This window comes from Cotesia typhae, unplaced genomic scaffold, assembly GCF_013202065.1.
Source record: "Cotesia typhae breed Kobodo isofemale line unplaced genomic scaffold, CoteBio_Ctyphae contig_22, whole genome shotgun sequence".
Lineage (NCBI taxonomy): Eukaryota > Metazoa > Arthropoda > Insecta > Hymenoptera > Braconidae > Cotesia > Cotesia typhae.
In genome coordinates this window covers 4,112,944-4,131,465 of record NW_027423728.1, presented here as the reverse complement: position 1 = coordinate 4,131,465, position 18,522 = coordinate 4,112,944, and the positions used below count along the sequence as shown (strand labels likewise).

The following is an 18,522-nucleotide window of genomic DNA, read 5'->3' as shown; positions in this document are numbered from 1 at the left end:
AAGTCGAGTTATCTCGTGACACACTGATGCGACTCTACTGCTCCAGAAGAGAGAATATAAAAAGAAAATAAATAATATTTACTAGTCCAGTTTAGTAGTTGAATTTAAAACAGTGCTGTCAAGATGACGATCACTGTTAACTCTTTAAAGAGCAAGCTTATTTTCTACCAATTACTCGCGGGAATTTGCTTTGCAGCCGCGCAGTACCAAGGTGTTAAAGGTGGTCATTATTATCAGACCACGACCACGAATTCGGATAATAATAGTCAAGCTGGTACTTGTTATAAGAGAGTTTCGTAAGTACAGAAATATAATAAATTTTTTTCACTTTTTTCACGGGTAATTAAGCTCGAATTTTCCCAGCAAAGGTTTTGTTAATAAAGTACTTAATTAAATTTTTTTTTTTTTCGTTTAATTTAACTCCAAATTTTTTTAATGCGTTGTTTTTCTTGAAAAATAATCCAACCACAATGGCAATTTTTTCCGCTATATTTAGTTGAGCTATAACATTTTTTTTTGTTTTTTTTTTCTACTAAATCAGAACCCACAAAATCGATATAATCAGCTTGCTGACAATTTTAATAAAAATGACCTGAAAACCACCCCCACACATATCGAAAAGTACTTAGCAAATAATAGAGCTCTAGTATTTTGCTGAAAGTCACAAAGTAATCACGATGATAATGTGCTGAGTCTCACTGACCTCAACCTTTTTCAAGTATTTAAAGCCTATTAATAATAAAACAAGTATCGATTCATAAATATCTAGATAAATAATGAAAAATTGACGAAAAATTTCATTTAAGAAACTAAAAAAAAATAGACTTGTTAAAAAACCGAACTAAAAAGTAGAAAATAACTTTGAATTCAATTAGAAAAAAATTCTTGAAACAATTAAAATGAGATTTATTTAGTAATCCGATTTCAGTGTTATTACTTTTTAATATACTGGAATTTTTTTTGACATTTGATAATTAAGATAAAAAGATTTTTATTATTTATAAATATTTATAATTTTGGAATTTAGTGTTCAAATTAATTTTCCAGTCAATTTTTACCCTACTCTTGTTTTTTGATTCAAATGTTATCATTAGATTAAAGTTCTATAAATTTGTTTTACTACTTTAAAAAATTGTAAATTAGATAAAACGTCGTACATTAAATAAAAAATCTAATCGCTAAAATATAAATTATTTTTGTCTAATTTTAAGACTGATTCTTATAATTGCGGACATGAAAAATACGAATTTATCAATTAAAATGAACGTAAGCCAATAAAAATTCCTTATCTCAAGAAATTTCTTTCTTGATTTGAGAAAAATAAATTTTGACGGTAGAAATTTTGTAACTTGCACGTTTTTAAGGAATTTTTTCTACTAGTATAATAACATTCAATCGTTTTGTTTTTTTAATAAATTTTTTTTTGACATCTAAAAGAATACCAAAAATTTTTTTTTACTTAATTTGACAGTGTTTTATCATTATGATGATTGATTAAAGTAGAAGCCTAATTTTAAAGGATAAAGATATTAAATAATTACTTCGTGAATGAATTTTAAACGTAATGAACTACGTTTAAAAGTCGATTAAAATGACATTTAAAAATTATATTGCATAGATAAACAGATAAATAGAAGCAGGTCAAGCAAATAAAAGCGTGTTAATAATTAAATATTAATGAAAAAAATAAATTGATATAAAAATTGTGATTTTGCAATGTAATGTGAGTAATTTAATTACAGATACCATGAAGCATTGGCTATTTACAACAAAACAGGATCAATACACAATCATGGATACAGACCAGTTAGTATTAAATTAATTACTTTTACTAAAATTCTATCAATAATCAGTTTATTTATTGATAAAGTTTCACTGTTAACTTTTAAAACAGTCATTCACTCCATATTATCTTTGCGACACAACTCTGGAACTATTGAAACATTTTACTCAATTATTTTTTTATTTTTTTCTAATGCATAAAATACACGTGCTTATAAAAATTCATGGCGAAATTCCTGTCAGTTTATTTGCAATAAGCATTTTAGCGTTAAATACGGAGACACAAAAAGCCGCCATTGTTTTTTGGTGTATCATCACGCGTAAGTGGTAGTGTCTTTAACTAAAGTAAAACCGACGGTAAATGAGAATATTAAAAAATCATCGCTGCAGCGATAATTAAAAATTATCACAGAAAAAATAAACATTTTGCATCAAGAAAGTTTTGAGGAAGACAAAAGTTATTTTGGAGCAAGAAGAAATTTTTTTGACTCAAGAAACTTTGACTTTATTTAAGAAATTTACAATCTTCCTTAATATTTTTTTGAGCCAAGAAAATTTACACTGTAAAAAATTTTGCGTCAATGTGTCAAAAAACTTTTGTGTTAAACATTTAACACTTTTCTGTGTTAATTTAACACAATAAATGTTAAATTTACACATAAAAGTGTTAAATATTTAACACAAAAATTTTTAACACAAAATTTTTTACTGTGTACCCTTCAGTCAAGAATGTTTTTTTTTTTTTTTTTCAGTGTGATTATTCTTTGAGTTATTAATTTTTTTTTATGAAAATAATTCTAGCAATGGAACAACACTTATGACAACGGCTACGTAATGGTCTTGGACTGTTGCGACGGATATCAGCGGAACGCAATTACAAACCAGTGTGAGTACGCATCAACCGACTGTCGAGCGGGGTGCTTCGGGGGAAGATGCGTGTCTGGACAATGCACATGCGACCCTGGTTGGCACCCAGTGGAGGGTGTTTGCAAACCGATTTGCCGGCGTCCTTGTGGCGAGAATGCTTATTGCTTCTCGCCGGAAGTCTGCGAGTGCAAACTCGGATGGGAGCGAGACTCGCCTCAGGGTGTTTGCAGACCCGTGTGTCCCGGAGGATGCGTCAATGGAGACTGTATCGCGCCTCACGTATGTCAATGTCGACCCGGATACACTTTGAACGGCACTCGCGAAAGATGTGATGCTGTTTGCGAGGGTGGCTGTCACAATGGCGTCTGCATTGCTCCTGGAGTTTGCAATTGTCATCCCGGGTAAAAATTATTGTACTGATTACTATTTTTACAGAACTCAGTACCTCCACCTTCACTCTTAATTTATAAAATTTGCCATTGCATTCGTTTTTAAAATTTTCTAAATTCTTCCTCTAAGTTTATCAAATACTAAAGATTGAATTTAATTTTTTTAAAACATTTTACATTTATTTAAATCTATTTAAATATTCTATGTGTATTGTCATTTCTTCAGTAGATTCAATAGACATTTTATCAGTTTATCAGTGAGTTGTTACATCATAAATTTCATTTACTGATAGAGTCAGTTAGTCAGTAAATCTATCAGTACCCAGATTTATAATACTGCATTTTTTTTTATCATACTGCAACGTTTTTCCTAACACTAAGAAATCTACTTCCATTTCAGCAATCTAATGGATTTTTTTATTATTGTTGTTTTCTATAAATTACTTGGTTTTTTTTTTTAGATTCAAAAATCCACCAGGAGAACGAAAATCATGCGTTCCAGATTGCGGGCCGTGTGAAAATGGCCGTTGCGTTTCTTCAGGGCTCTGCGAATGCAAACCAGGATACCGTAAAGATCCTGCATCAGAGACATGCATCGCAGAGTGTCGAAACGGATGTCCTGTTAACGGGCACTGTGTTGCACCAAATAGATGTGAGTGCTACAATGGATATCGTCTAGATTACGGGAGTAATCAATGTGTGTCTCTAAATTATCAGACGGGTGGTTATCGACTAGATAATCAGCCGAACAGTTATCAACCGGATAATTATCAACCGAACACTTATCATCCTGAGAATCAGGGGGGGATTTACAGGCCTAATCAACAAGGGAATCCCCAGGACTGCGATCATCCTTGTGTCAACGGAGTTTGCATGGGCTACAATATTTGCAGCTGTAGAAATGGTTATATACCAGACCCTGAAGATTTATCTAGGACCAAATGTATACCTTTGTGTCCTGGCGGTTGTCCCAATGGTGTTTGCTCTGGCCCCAATTTCTGCATTTGCAAGCCTGGATTCGTCAAAGATCGAGGTGTCAAAGGCTCGCAAAGATGTATACCTCAATATAATTGATCATTTTTTTATTATTACTGACAGGTGTATTATAATTAATAATCTCTAAGCCAAAATGTTAAATTTAACAAATGGAAAAAAATTTTCAATATAATAAATTATCAATCTTGAAAATTGAAATGTGATTTTTTTTGTTACCTCATTTACGATATCAAATTGTGAGTTAAATATTGAAGATTCAAAAAAATCATACACAGAAAAAAAGGTTCACTTGAGCCAAGAAAGTATTTTTCTTCTTAATTATTTTCTTGAGCAAAAAAAAAAATTTTTTTTTTAACGCAAGAAATATGACTTATTCCCACAAAATTAATTCTCTTACTTTGAGAAATACGTATCTTAATCCAAGAAAATTTATTTAAGTCAAGAAGATCTTATTTTGAGAAAATTTCTTGCTCCAAAAAATTAAATATCTCGGTAGAAGAAAATTTTCATTAATATTTTTATTGATTAACACGTCAAATAATATTGAGTAATTTTTTTTCATTCAATATTGATCCAAGAATTTTGTTCTCCAGTCAAGAAATTGTTTTTTCTGTGTAAGAAACGTTTTTTGTAGAAAATTTAATTTTCTACACAAAAGGTCTTATGATTTTTTCGTATCTTCAATTTTTCGCTACAATTTATGGTCAACGTTCCAATATAACACCCTAAATCAAAAGGTCACCCAGAGCATTAACTATAAAAACTCAGAATCAAAATTGTGGGTTCAATATTGATACAAAAAAAATCCAATCAACCTTTTCGATAGAAAATTAAATCCCCCATAAAAAAGGTCCTCATAAATTTTTTGGTATCTCTGACCCTTCGTCAAAAAAACAATTCTGCAAAACAAAAATGAAATAATGTTCCACACGATCTAATAAGACATCGCTTTTATAAAATCTTGCCCTCCCAGCGATTAACTTAAGATCGTTACCGACACCTCGAAAGTTCTGAGCCATCTTCTCCTGAGATGACACTTCACCCCAGAAATCTTGGTGACTCCCGAAGCACCGAGGATTTTTAAAAAAATTTCTATGATTCTCCGGAAAGAGAAATCGAGGTTTAAAGAGAATTGATATTGATATAATGGTTCGACAACGAGCAGTGCAAATAAATTCAAATAGATGGCAGTGTAACCGCGACGGGAATAATCTGGTTTATATCTATCTTCCATAGTATAGAGTATCGAAACCAAGAACAGAGCAAGCGCGCGATGGGGCTGTTTTATCAGAATTTCCTCAACATCTTGTGTGTTAGATTCAGTGGGGGTGCGCGCGTTTTGTGTTATATAGGGCGTTTTCGAGATCGTGAGGCGAGAGGGGGTGTAATGTCCCATGGAGGGGGCAGAAGATGTAGACTTTGAACTGATGGTTGGTTTCAGGGGTAGACTCGCGCCGCGGGGGCGATGAGCGCACTTCCGTTTACTTCTCTTAAATTTATCTGCTCTTGTTGTTGCTGGATTACTTGTCTTGTCATACTGATTCGTCCTGGCGGATACTTTTCGTCAGCGGCTTTTGTCTATCGAAACCCCGGGGATTTTTCCGGCGACAGTGCTTACAAGAACACCCGAAATAATAACAGCAGAAACAATTACGGGAGTACGAGTAGTGAGAGTAGTACTACCACTAGTGGTAGTAGTAATAGTAACAGTGCTCCGGAAGGTGTAATAAATAATAATTCGCGGGCAAACTACTCCCTTAATCGAACCAAAAATGTGATAAATAATCCTAGTAACGATTTTGTGGTAAGTGGTGATCCTTCTGGTACTCACGGTAATAATAATTATCATTATTATCTAAATGATGATGGTGGCGATAGATACTCTAGTAAGGAACCGAGCAAACGTGCCGTTTCTGATGGAAACGATTTTTATGATGAAAATACAGACATGTCGTACGATGACGACGAAGATGATGATTATATACAAACTAATACTACAGGTAGACTTTATTCATTTATATTTTTAATGACAAGATGTTTTATTCATTGGGAAATTATTTTTTGATGAAAAAATTTCATCGGTTTTGTAGTTATAGATAAAATTAAAAAAAAATTTTTTAGTGTACTTTTGGGTGAGAAAAAAAATTTTTTTTGACTCGATGATATTATTTTAAATATTTTTTTAAGGATATGAAATTCAATTAAAATTAGTTTTTTTTTATTCATTTTTGTTTGTTGATAAAAGAATATGTATTGATTGTTGAATTTTAATAAGAATAAATAACTCGCCGGTAATAAGGCCTAGTTAAAAGAAATCTATCGATAAATTTAGACTTTAATATATATTTAAAGAGATTTTATGGAAAATTTTAAAATAAAAATTACCATTTTTATTATAAATAGAAACAAAATTAAGTATTTGGAGAGTAGAAGGGTAAAAAGGGTTTAATGAAACTATACTCAATATATTTTTGTACTTCAGATCAATAATCATGTTGATGTAAGAAATAATTGATCTTTAATAATAAATATGTTTTATTTATTTAATTATGTTAGAGTAGACCGAGTGCATCCGACTATACACAGATAAAAAAATTCACTTGAATCAAGAGAAAAATTCTTGAACCAAGAAAAATTTCTTAGCTTAAGAATTTTTTTACTCAAATCAAGAAGATAAAGTTTTTCAAAATTATTTATTTAAAATATGCCCTAATTGAGACGATTTGTTAAAATGTTTAAATTTATTTTTGTTTATGGTAAAAAGTAGCATTTTTTGGTTGTATTTAAGAAAAAAAGTACTTGAATTATGATTAAAATGAAAACTTATTGATTAAATTTTATGTTTTTCATATTTTTTTATGCATAAATAAAAATCATAATTTTGAACAATTAAAAAATATAAAAAAAGGTATTTTGGAGTAAAAAAGACTTTTTAAGAGATATTTGTGATGAAAAGAAAACTATTGATAAATTTAGATAGAATATTTCCAAAAAATGTTTCGAATTTTTAAAGTGTTTAATTTTATTTTTATTTAAGTAAAGGTTAGCATTTTTTTGTTAATGTTTAAAAAAATATGTACTTGAATAATCATTAATTTATAAAAAGTAATTGATTATATTGAATATTTTTCCTTTTACCACAAATATAAAAAAAAATGTTGAAATTATTTTTTCCAAAAAATTTAATTGCTAAAAAATTGATAATTCAATAAAAATTTTTAACATTGCTTATTTTAGCGATAAAAAATTTTTCATTTTTTGGTTTTAATATTTTTTTTATTAAAGAAGAAAAAAAATCAATTCGAAGTAAATAATAATTCATCAAAAGATAAAATTGTTCTAAAAAAGGTAAATATTTTATTAAACTGATAAATTTTTTTTCGTAAAGAAGACTATGTAAAGTTAAAAAGAAGAAAAATAAGGATAGTAATAATGATAACAGTAATCATAGTTGTTGTGATTATTATTAGTATAAAGGTGTAAAGAGAGCAAAAAAATCTGAGAGTTGAAGAGTTAGATATTGAGTAGGCGGTGAAGAGGGTGGTAGGGTGGTTTTAGTAGGTCGTGAGAATTTTTATGCAGAGAACGTATAAGGCTATAAGTATATCGACTGCAAGAAGTTTTTGATAATTCAGACAGGAGAAGTTCGGGAGAAATTAATCCTCGCGTGACGATTCCTATTTTGTCAGTGGGTAATTTTCACGAGGACCCGCTCCGTATTTTACGGGTGGGTATTAACAATTGTAAACGGATGCGAATGACCGTATTGGTCGAAATTTCAAAGTGTGGTGTTTTATTGCTTGTCATTTTTTAATTATTCGTAATGATAGTCATACTGATTGGAGGGAATTGTTACAATTCATAATTAACTGTTAGTAGTAAAATTTATTCGTTAATTTTCGTTGTCATCAACGTGATTGTTTACATAGAAAGGAAGATTTGTTTATTTTTAATGAGCTTTATTAACTCTAAAAGAATTATTTTTCAACACCGAATTATTTTATGAATTAATGAATTATTTGTTAGATAAAATTTATGATTATTTTTTAATAGTTAAAAAATATTTATCAAATTTTAATTAACCGTTTATAAAACATATTCTATTAATTCTTAATAAATACAGATTAATTATTAATGAAAATTTATCTGAACTCTCTTATTAAAGCTAAGAGTCAAAATTATATTTTTTTTTTTTTTATAACTCCATATTTTTAACAACGATGCTTTAAAAAAATGTTTAATGATGAATTGCAGAGTACTTTGTTTTATGGTGTAAATTATTATAAATTTTATTTTTAAAAATGACCTCTTTTAATTACAAAAAAAAAAATTGCAAGAAATCGAAAAAAAAATTTTTATTAAACAAATTAATAAAAAAAAACTTTAATAAATTCTTTTATCAGAGTAAATCTAATAAATCTTGAAGTAATCTAATTAAATTTGAAAGAAGCATGAAATTAATCGAAACTTTTCATCAAATTGAGTTATCCGTTCGAGTAATATCCAATCAAACAAAAAAAAAAAAACTAATATTACTATTGACTAAAAAAGGTTTGTTTGACTTTAATTAATTAAAATTGACTGAACAAAAAAAACGTGATCAAAATTTTTTTTAAATCTAAGCCCTCTCTCGGCTGTCCACGCTCACTAAAAAAATGTTAGATAATAATTAAAATAACAAATTATCCAGTCTGAAATTACACGGAAGATATTAATACCAATTACAAGATAGCCTTTAAAATAACTAATTTATTAACTGTCATGTATTAAATGACCATAGTTCATTTATCTTTAATGCAGCAAAATAAATTATTGCAGTTGTTAAATAATTTATACTTTCACTTTTTTAATTTATTAGTTTTTAAATATTAAAGATGTCACTTTTTTTTTTAGTAAATATTTTAAATAAAAATAAATAATAGAATAAAAAATAAACAAAATTTGGGATTAAGGGCAAAAAAATAATTTATATAATTTTATTCAAAAAATTTTGAGATGAAATTAAACAATTACGTGCAAAGTTCAGGGTTCGATCCTCCGAAAGGTTGAAAAAAATTTTTTTGTAAATGATGAATAGTAATAATAATAATCAAGTAGTTTAAGTAAAATAATTCAACTAAAAGAAGATTAAAAGGATTAAATTCATAAAAGGTATTGAATTAAATGAAGGTTTTAATTAAATTGCATAGTAAATATCTAAGCGGATAATAAAAAGTAAATGATGCGTCAAGTCGCGTGTGGATGAAAATAGAAATTATATTGCACATATAATATAATATAATATAATATAATATAATATAAATAAAGTATTTAACACAGAAAAGCATTAAGGTTTGCGTGGTATTGATTTTAAATGTCAAGTTAAATTTAGGTTGCATAGTGAGTAAACGCGAACACAAACCCCATGTTTTCATTTCCTGTATTCGTACTTGATATCTCGGATGGATTATTGTTGTTGTTTATGTTTATTTAGCTATCGGGAAAGAATTGTCTCTTGGTTATATTATGTAAACTACCAGTTAGTATTTATCATGGAAACTTGTTGCTCGAGTGTTTATTGTTCTAAAACAAGCTTACAGATATTTAAAATAAGAATTGAAAAATTTATTTCTTTAATAAATAATTTATTTTAATTCCAGAGAAAGGAAGATTTCTTGGATCAGTATGTGAAGACACGTGCAACCCAGATTTGCAACATGTCGTCTGCGACGCAACAACTGGGCTGTGCGAGTGCGAGAAATTGTATCCCGTTAAACTTGGACCAACGAAAGGATGCGCTAAACGTGAGAATTTAGTATTTAGAGGTTGATTTTTTGAGGAAAATTCTTATTACAATATCCTATAGTGAAAATACGTCTATTAAGAATTTATGTTCTTGACACGGAAACGTACATTCTTTAAAATTTTCCGAGACTACTTTATTGTCTGAGGAATTCTTTACTGTCTAAAGAATTCGATGAATTTATTAAAATAATAATTTTTATTTCATTCAAGTAAAGCTATTCATTTATTTGCTCATAATAATTGAAACAATTATTAATATTTTTCAAAAATGTTAATAGTTATTTTAAATTGCACTGTACTTTCTTAAATATTGACGATTTTAAAGATCTAAGCTCACCCTGATGTTACAATTGTCAAGAGCTTTTATTTGAGTACCCACATGCATTTTAATATATTTTTCATATATAGATATACATAATATATATAAATATATGAAAAATTGATGTGGGTACTCAAATGAAAGGTCTTGATGAGTGTAACATCGGGATGAGCTTATATTTTTAAAAATGTCAATAGTTCACAAGATACAAGGTCATTTCTTAATTATGTATCTAGAGATAGAATATTTTCGAATTTTGCCTAAATACTTATCATAATAAATTAACTATCGGTGAGAATGATATGAAACCTTGAAAAGGCATAAATTCAAGTCAAGACAAAATTTTGCTTATTCTCTTTATAATAGATTAAATCAAAAATAAATTGTCAGAAAAATAATTTTTTTTGCAACTCTGATTAAGTAAAATCCAAAATTTTTTTTCAATACATCAACATCGAAAAATGATTATAATTTTCTTAAATAATTTAGCGAAAAAAATCGGAGAGCAGTGTTTTTATCGAGCAGCCTGCACTTTCGCAGACCAACATTCGACCTGTACCCAAGTGCAGCACAAAGCAGTGTGTGATTGCAGCGAAGGATACCACAAAGTCGTCATTGGAAGGCCTAACAAAAGGGTCTTCTGTGCAGAAGGTAAATCAATACTCTCTGAGTCTTCTACCGAGCATAAAGTTATTGATAATAATATCCTAAAATATAATATAATATAAAATAAATATGACGGATTTAAAATAGATCTGGTGCTGATATCAACTGATACGTCGACTCTGCTGGGAATAGCGTCAGGGATCGCTGTATTGACAGGGCTGATGTGCTTCGTTTTGAAGCTATTCAGCCGTGCGAGGTACTCGAGGCCTCGAAATTACGCCAACGCCAATCACGCTCCCCCTATGGTTTTTTCTAGTGATACAGGTGAGTACGCTCTTAATATCACCGCTTTCTGTCTAGCTGATCATAATATGTCAGTCTTTACTTCTATATTTTATTATAAAATCCAATAAAACATACAGACCTTTATTGGTACCCTTTAATGTATCTAAATGTGATTGCACGTACATTATATACAAGAAAAAGGTTAAATAAAGTAATTTTTTATAAGAAAACGATTGATGAAATTGATCGCAAAAAAATTACCTGGATATAATTGCTGAATAGAACGAACGAAGCAAGCTCTTGACAAACACCTAGGTGTAAATATTGTATAAGATGTAATATGTAATGTGTAAAACATGATCTATGTACATTAATGCATGATTATATGTTAATCCTGTCTAAAAGGTAATTGGACTTTAATATTAAGTGAAAAAGTTAGAGAAAATTTTATAGTACTCAACGACACAAACTTTTCGCAGTTGACCTTTTAGCGAAGGATTTGAGGAAAAATAACGCTCAAGTTTAATATAATGGTGCCGGGTTTAATGAGTATGTAAATCCGATAATCAACGGCGAGAGTATGCTCTGTACTTATAATCCCCAACACTACTACAAAGACTATATGTAAGGATAACGATCTTTTTTTTTTTAAGAAAAAAAAATGACAAGAATAATAAAATTTAGAGTGCAATGCAGGGTTACAATGCGAAAAAGTATAGTGATAAAATAATTTTCTTGGATTAAGATTGTTTTTTTACACGTGTATTGATAAAAAATTAAATTGCTGTCAGAGTCACTCTTGTAAAAAAAAAATCCTCTTCTAAAAAGTTAATGGCCGGATGTCGTATCGTTTTACGTCACTTCTGTGACTATTTTATTCGGTTGTTGATTTCTCGACTGAGATAGTGGCGGGATTTTTAAAAGAATGAAGGCGAGCGAAGCGAGCGTGTTAAGTCTAGTTGTCCTAAAAGAGTCATAAGCTTAGGATTCTAAACGTGACACAATTTAGGACATTTTTATGACACAAAACTGAAATGAAATTTCGATTTTAAAAAAATATTGTCGCAATTACTCAGAGAAAAAATATTGTAAAAAGTACTTTTATGACAATTTTAGGATACTTTTATGTAAAATATAAGAATAATATTATGACAATTTTAGGACACTTTTATGAATTTTAGTACACTTTTATGATAATTTAAGGACAATTTTAGGATACTTTTATGACAATTTTAGGACAATTTAAAAATACTTTTATGACAATTTTGTCCTAAAGTAGTCATAGACGTATCCTAAAATTGTCATGTGTCATAAAATTGTCTTAAAAATGTCGTAAAATTTTCTTAAAAATATTTTGAAATTGTCATAATAGTGTCCTAAAATTGTCATAATATTATTCTTATATTTTACATAAAAGTATCCTAAAATTGTCATTAAAGTACTTTTTACAATATTTTTTCTCTGAGTAATTGCGACAATATTTTTCTAAAATCGAAATTTCATTTCGGTTTTGTGTCATAAAATTGTCATAAAAATGTCCTAAATTGTGTCACGTTTAGGATCCTAAGCTTATGACTCTTTTAGGACATTTTTTTTTACACGGGTAAGAATTAAAAAATTCTTCTATCAGTGTAAAATTTAGTTAGTCAAAGAAATTTTCTGCTTAATTAAAGAAAGTAAAATTTTTCAAGACCTTTCTTCTCTGGAATCAAGTAAAATTTTTTAGACATTAAACTACGCAAAAATATTGACGACAGTAAGGATCTTTGGATCCAGTAATCGAAATGATTGACGAAATTGATAAAACATAATCCAGGAAAACTCACCCTCGATTTCAGGAATCCCGTTGACGCTTTCGGGGCGACCTTCCTCGCGGTCGAGCCAAAGAAGCGACAGCACCCCCCTGAGTTGCGGGACATTTCGGCGACCCAGCAGTGGAGGAAGTAGAGGACCGCTAGTGCCGGCTTCGAGAGCAGGTGCGGCTCGTGCCGCCGCCATCTTGCTTATTTCGTGCCACCTACAGGCAACTAAGGACGGGAACAAGCACCGACGTACCCTCAGTGACGTTGCTGAAGGCTCCACTGACGGCCTCGGTAGACTCAAAAATATTATTTTCCAACTTTTATATCTTTACGACAACATATTTTACATTAATATTAATATATACACTGTCATATATGTACATGTATATTTATGATCTTTGTTTGTACCTTCTGATCTGTGAGTCATTATCCCTCGTTGTTATCCCGACTGTACTCTCTGTGTTTGATGCACAGGATATCTTCAGTGTTTATGCTTCCCTCTGTCTCTGTTCGGCTGCACTGTGACTAAATAAAAAAGGAATTTTATTATTACTTTTATTGTTTTTTTTTTTCTTCATGACTGATGGATAAATTCAAAGCTTTTTTCGTCGGAGCTTGCCGTTCGCAAATAATAACAACCTAAACTATTCTTGTATCAGCACTGTCTTCGTTGATTATTTTTTGTGTCAATTGCAATATGTGTACCGTGCCGTTATCGATGTTTCATTTTTTATGTCTACTTTATTTATTTATTTATTTTACTTTTATGACAGTCAAGAAAAAAAAATTTTTAAGAGAAAAAGATATTTAACTTGGTATTTGTTGCATTTCATTTAATATTTTAGAAAAAATCTCTTCATTTTAGATAACACTAATAGTTTTCTAATAATTCAATTTTTATTCAATTATGTAAATGACTAATTAAAAACAATTTGAATTAATATTTCCATTTAAAAATTAGAAAAAGAATTGGCTTAGTTGATAATAACGAATTAATTTAAAAATATAATTAAATTGATAAATTTTTAAAAAAATTTGTCCTTCCCGACGTTTCACTCATCAAGAACTTTAATTTGAGAACCCACATGTATTTCTGATATATTTTTAATGTATACATACATATAATATATATAAATATATGAAAAATTGATGTGGGTACTCAAATGAAAGGTCTCGATGAGTGTAATGTCGGGGTGAACTTATATCTTCAAAAATGTCAATAGTTCTCAAGATACAAAGTCATTTCTTAATTATGTATCTACCGATTTTATCGTATGACTATCCTGGACACAAAATTTTTCTTATTCTCTTAATAATATAGATAATTAATTTTATTTTAAATGAAATTGAAAAAAAATTTTCATTTAATAATTTAATTTTTTAATTTAATAATTTGTAACCTTGAATGAAATTAAGAGACTAAAAAAAGACATAACTCTATTTCTTTTTTATTATAACTATATTAGCAACAAAAAATGATTTTAAAAACGATCTCTTTCTCTTAGGATTATTTTTTAATAACAATTGTGAACTAAATAAATAAAAAAAAAAAAATTAAAAGTATACTTACCCATGCAAACAAGAACATCGTCGTATTTGAATGCCTTCACCGCTACGATAAGACACGTATCAAAACAATTTCAGTGGCATAAACGTGCCTCGAACAATATCCAAGCATTCCGAGTGTCTGTAGAAAATTAGTTTAATTAAACAATGAGACTTCTAGAAAGTACAGATGTAACAACTTTACCAGACTCGGTTATTAATGCGCTTCACCTTTTGTCAATTTTTTGCTCCACAATTTTCAATGTTCCTCTTTCTCTATCTCTCTCTAACTCTATCTCTCTCTCTTTCTTGCTTGTTCTGTTCTGAAATCAAAACATTTATTGACAACAATGTTAAATGTTGAATATCTTTGTAACTAAAAAAACAAATATTTCATAATAACATACCACGAAATACAAGTCAGCAAGATGGCAGCGGCCGATTTATAAGATATCGCTCATATGATACTAAATTTCATTAGCGATATTTTTACTAAACATGCATTGGTAAGAAATATACCGATAAATCGAGCACACAATACAATAGCTAACTCGCTGCACTCAATATTTATTTTTGTGTAATTTTACTACTATTATTTGCATGAGTTTTGTTCATTTTTTAGCTTTTACATACCCTGGAAAAAACTTCTTGGTTCAATAAAAATATTCCTTCATAATTAAAATTCTGATATTAACTGAGATTATAATTTTTTTTTGAAAATTTTATAGCAATAAAATTATTATAAAAAAAATTATTAGTGGAAAATTTTTAAAACATTTTTTGTTATTGTAATAATAATTTAAAAAATTGATAGATGGGAAGAATAATTCCATTTTTGCTTTAAGATATTTTTTGAAATAAATCAAAATTAAAAATAATATTTATCTTGAATCAATCAGCGCTTATATCAGTACACGTACTCTTTGGGGTTTATTTATTTAATCATATTATACCATTAATATCATTTGTCCTTAATAATTGTTTAATCCAAGCATGAAAAATTTCTCAAAGTAGTTATATTTGCACAGAAAAAAAATTAAATTTAATCGAGAAAATAATTTTGAAGAATTTCTTGATTTAAATAGAAAAATTCTTAGAAATTTTTTTCTTTAAAAAAATAATTTTAAGAATTTTTGTAAAAAATAAATTATGGTAAAAAAAAATTTATAAAAAAAATTGATGTTTAGAAATTTTAAAAAAACTATAAATACAATTTTTCGAAAATAATTTTTTGAAGCAAATTTATTTGTTAAAAAAAAATTAAAAAATTGTCAAGTGACAGCTAACTATAATGTCAAAAGAATTTTCTGTTTTGAATTAAGAAAATGCAACTTTTCAAAATTATTTTCTTGCTTAAAGAATTTTTCTTGATTCAAGTTAAGTTTTTTTTTTTTTCTGTTTGCAAAACAAAGCTGCAGTAAATAGCTAATAATAATAATTAAAAGGTTTAATTAAAAAAAGAGGTTACTATAATTAAAAATTTTTTGACAGGTTCTCGTAGGCCAAGTTTAGCGTCGCTGCACAGCTCAGTTTCCTCGGCGCGGAGTTACAGTGCAAAGAGGTTGGAACGAGAGAGGAACGAAAAGGAACAGCGACAGGCCCTTCAGGAATTGAGACTTTCGCGTCAGCGAGATTCAGATGCTGCACAGCATCAGCCAGCACAACCTCAACAGCAATTGCAGTTGCAGCAACAAACGAGTACTCCTAGTCCCAGTCCTCGAACTCCACATTCAACTGACGAGCTGTTGCCCTCTGTCCAAGAAGACAAAGAAGCGTTTTATAATGAGGTTGGAATTTTCGATTATGATTTACTTTTTTCTTGATAATATAGATGTATAAAATGTATAAATAATTGTAAATAAATTTATTCTTCGGCACAGGTAGCGACAACTTCTGGTACATCACTTCCCAGCACATCGAGATCGAAACTTACTCACCAAAAGTCCTCAGGATCATTGCCATTAACAGCTACTGCAACATTTTCATCGACTGTGCCATCAGCGATACCTGGAAAAAAAAAAATTAAGTGTAATTCCGGTGAAACGGCCTTCAATTCATCTGTCGTGTGTACAACAGCCTTTACCAATAACAATGACACCGGCAACTGTTCCAACGTAGTAGACATTTTTGAATCTTAGACCAAAATTTTGTTATTGGTTACTCAAGGAATTTTTTATTGTATTGGTAACATTCCATGCATGGTTGGTAGTTTAAATCAGGTGACTGTTTTTTACTTTTTGTTAACAGTTATTTTTATGATGATTATTAATTATTATTAACTGTTAATAACACTAGCAGACCTTTGTGAATATTTTCTACAATATCGTGATCAAATAATGACACTGAAGTTAGCTAAAAATTCAGGAGCTGATTTTCAAAAGGGTATCTTTTCATATTTGAAAAGAACAGTTTTTTGAACTTTTAAATAATAAGTACTTTGAGAATTATAAAGATTTATAAATGAAAATCGAATGTAGCTTCATAACCGATAGCATTTTATAGCTAAATTAAAAAAGTTCAATAAAAATATTTATAATTGAAGATAACCAGTTTTTTGTCTTGATTAATCAAAAATGAAAAGATACCCTTTTGAAACTCAACACCTTAATTGTCAGTTTTAAACATTTTTATAACAAATTAATTACAATAGAAAAAAAAAGTAATACAAATTTTCACTAACGATTTTTTTATTAAATTTTTTTTATAATAATTTAATTTTGCTATAAAATTATAAAAAAATTTTTCATACCTGTCAACTTCAGTTTCAAATTATTAATCAAATGATAAATGATCAAATTATAAAGTGAAAATAATAATAATAAGCATTACTAATGTTAAAAATATAGGGGAGGGTGGGGCAAGACGGCCGACTTGGGGCAAGAAGGCCCACCTCAAAAATTGACTAAAAATTTATTTTTCTAATATTTTTTAATCATATTTTGGAGGTGGGCCATCTTGCCCCAAAAAAAAAATTTTTTTTGGAACTTTCGAAAAATTTCGGTGAATTGAATCAAAGTTGGACGAGAGTAAATCCACTTGATAGTAGAAAGCCACAAAAAATAAAAACTGGCTTAGGTGGGCCGTCTTGCCCCACCTTCCCCTAATATCTTTCATTAATAAATAAACAAATATTTAGATTTACTTATTTTCACAGTATAATATGACCATTTTTTTTTTTTATTGCGATATTATGTAAAATATTGTGTTAATTAATTATGATACTAAATTAAACAAACATTAAAAAAATTTTGAGATTTTTATAATAATTAAATTACAATTAACAAAAAATTTCTACAAGTAAAAATTAAAAAAAATCTTCAAATTTTCGGAATTTATTTAGACATATTTAAACTTCATATTAAAAAAAAAAAATCAAGCCTTTTATAAAAAATTGCCTTGGTGCTCGTAATACCTTAATATTTTCTTGAGCCAAAAAAATTTACCCTTAACAATATTTTTTTTTTTTTTTTTTTTTTTTCAGAGTACAAATAGATGAAATTTACTATCAGTCACCTTATTTACACTAGTACTCAAAATAATTATATAGTAACACAATATTACGACTCAAAGTCTGATAATATTCAAGCTCAAACTCTTCTTAAAAAAACCCTACGAATTATCCAATAATAATATGTTCGAGGCGAGTTTGGCGAAACAAAATTATTAATTATATTTTGTAAAAAATTTTTACATACTTTATTTAAAAAAAATTTTTAGTAATCATTTACTTTAAAATTAAAAACTGTAAAACAAAATTATGATTACCGAGGCACGGTAACTATTTATAAAAATATTCATAATATAAATTATAAATTAATACGTTAATATTAATAATGGCTTCGTGTATGTTTTGCTTGAGCGTTATTTAAATAATTGATGAGAGAATTTTTTTTTTCATTTTATTATTATATTAATGAAGCTTTAAAATATATATTTGTCACATATCAGTGTCGCAATATCGTGCCTCTAGAAAATGTTAACCATTAATATTAACATTTATTGATATCAATACTATTGATTAATTATTGATGATAATTATTATATTATTGAGTCTACAATTGTTAAAAATATATGTATATTATTATTATTATTATTTAAAATTGATTTTTATCGATAATATAAATATAAATATAAATATATACAACGT

The 18,522-nt window shown here is 28.5% G+C and overlaps 3 protein-coding genes across 3 annotated transcripts in view; 2 read left to right on the top strand and 1 right to left on the bottom strand.

The window, feature by feature from the left end:
- LOC141524377 (uncharacterized) overlaps positions 1-13,355 on the bottom strand; it is a 51,554-nt gene extending 38,199 nt beyond the window's left edge. The window contains exons 1-2 of the mRNA XM_074238216.1: positions 13,239-13,355; positions 12,855-13,156 (exon numbers count right to left, since the gene is read on the bottom strand). Of these exons, the coding sequence (XP_074094317.1) occupies positions 12,855-12,947 (93 nt within the window). The 5' untranslated portion in view covers positions 12,948-13,156; positions 13,239-13,355. The remainder of the gene's footprint in view (positions 1-12,854; positions 13,157-13,238) is intronic.
- On the top strand, positions 88-4,232 carry LOC141524216 (uncharacterized). The gene is made up of 4 exons (XM_074237942.1): positions 88-296; positions 1,743-1,806; positions 2,584-3,050; positions 3,500-4,232. Exons 1-4 carry the CDS (start codon positions 124-126, stop codon positions 4,110-4,112), a joined length of 1,317 nt encoding a protein of 438 aa, XP_074094043.1. The 5' UTR covers positions 88-123; the 3' UTR covers positions 4,113-4,232.
- On the top strand, positions 5,500-17,803 carry LOC141524372 (uncharacterized). Its single transcript, XM_074238210.1, has 6 exons — positions 5,500-6,034; positions 9,674-9,817; positions 10,627-10,788; positions 10,891-11,067; positions 15,867-16,162; positions 16,256-17,803. The coding sequence occupies exons 1-6, from the start codon at positions 5,500-5,502 to the stop codon at positions 16,511-16,513; spliced, it is 1,572 nt and encodes a 523-aa protein (XP_074094311.1). The 3' UTR covers positions 16,514-17,803.
- Positions 17,804-18,522: the final 719 nt, after the last annotated feature.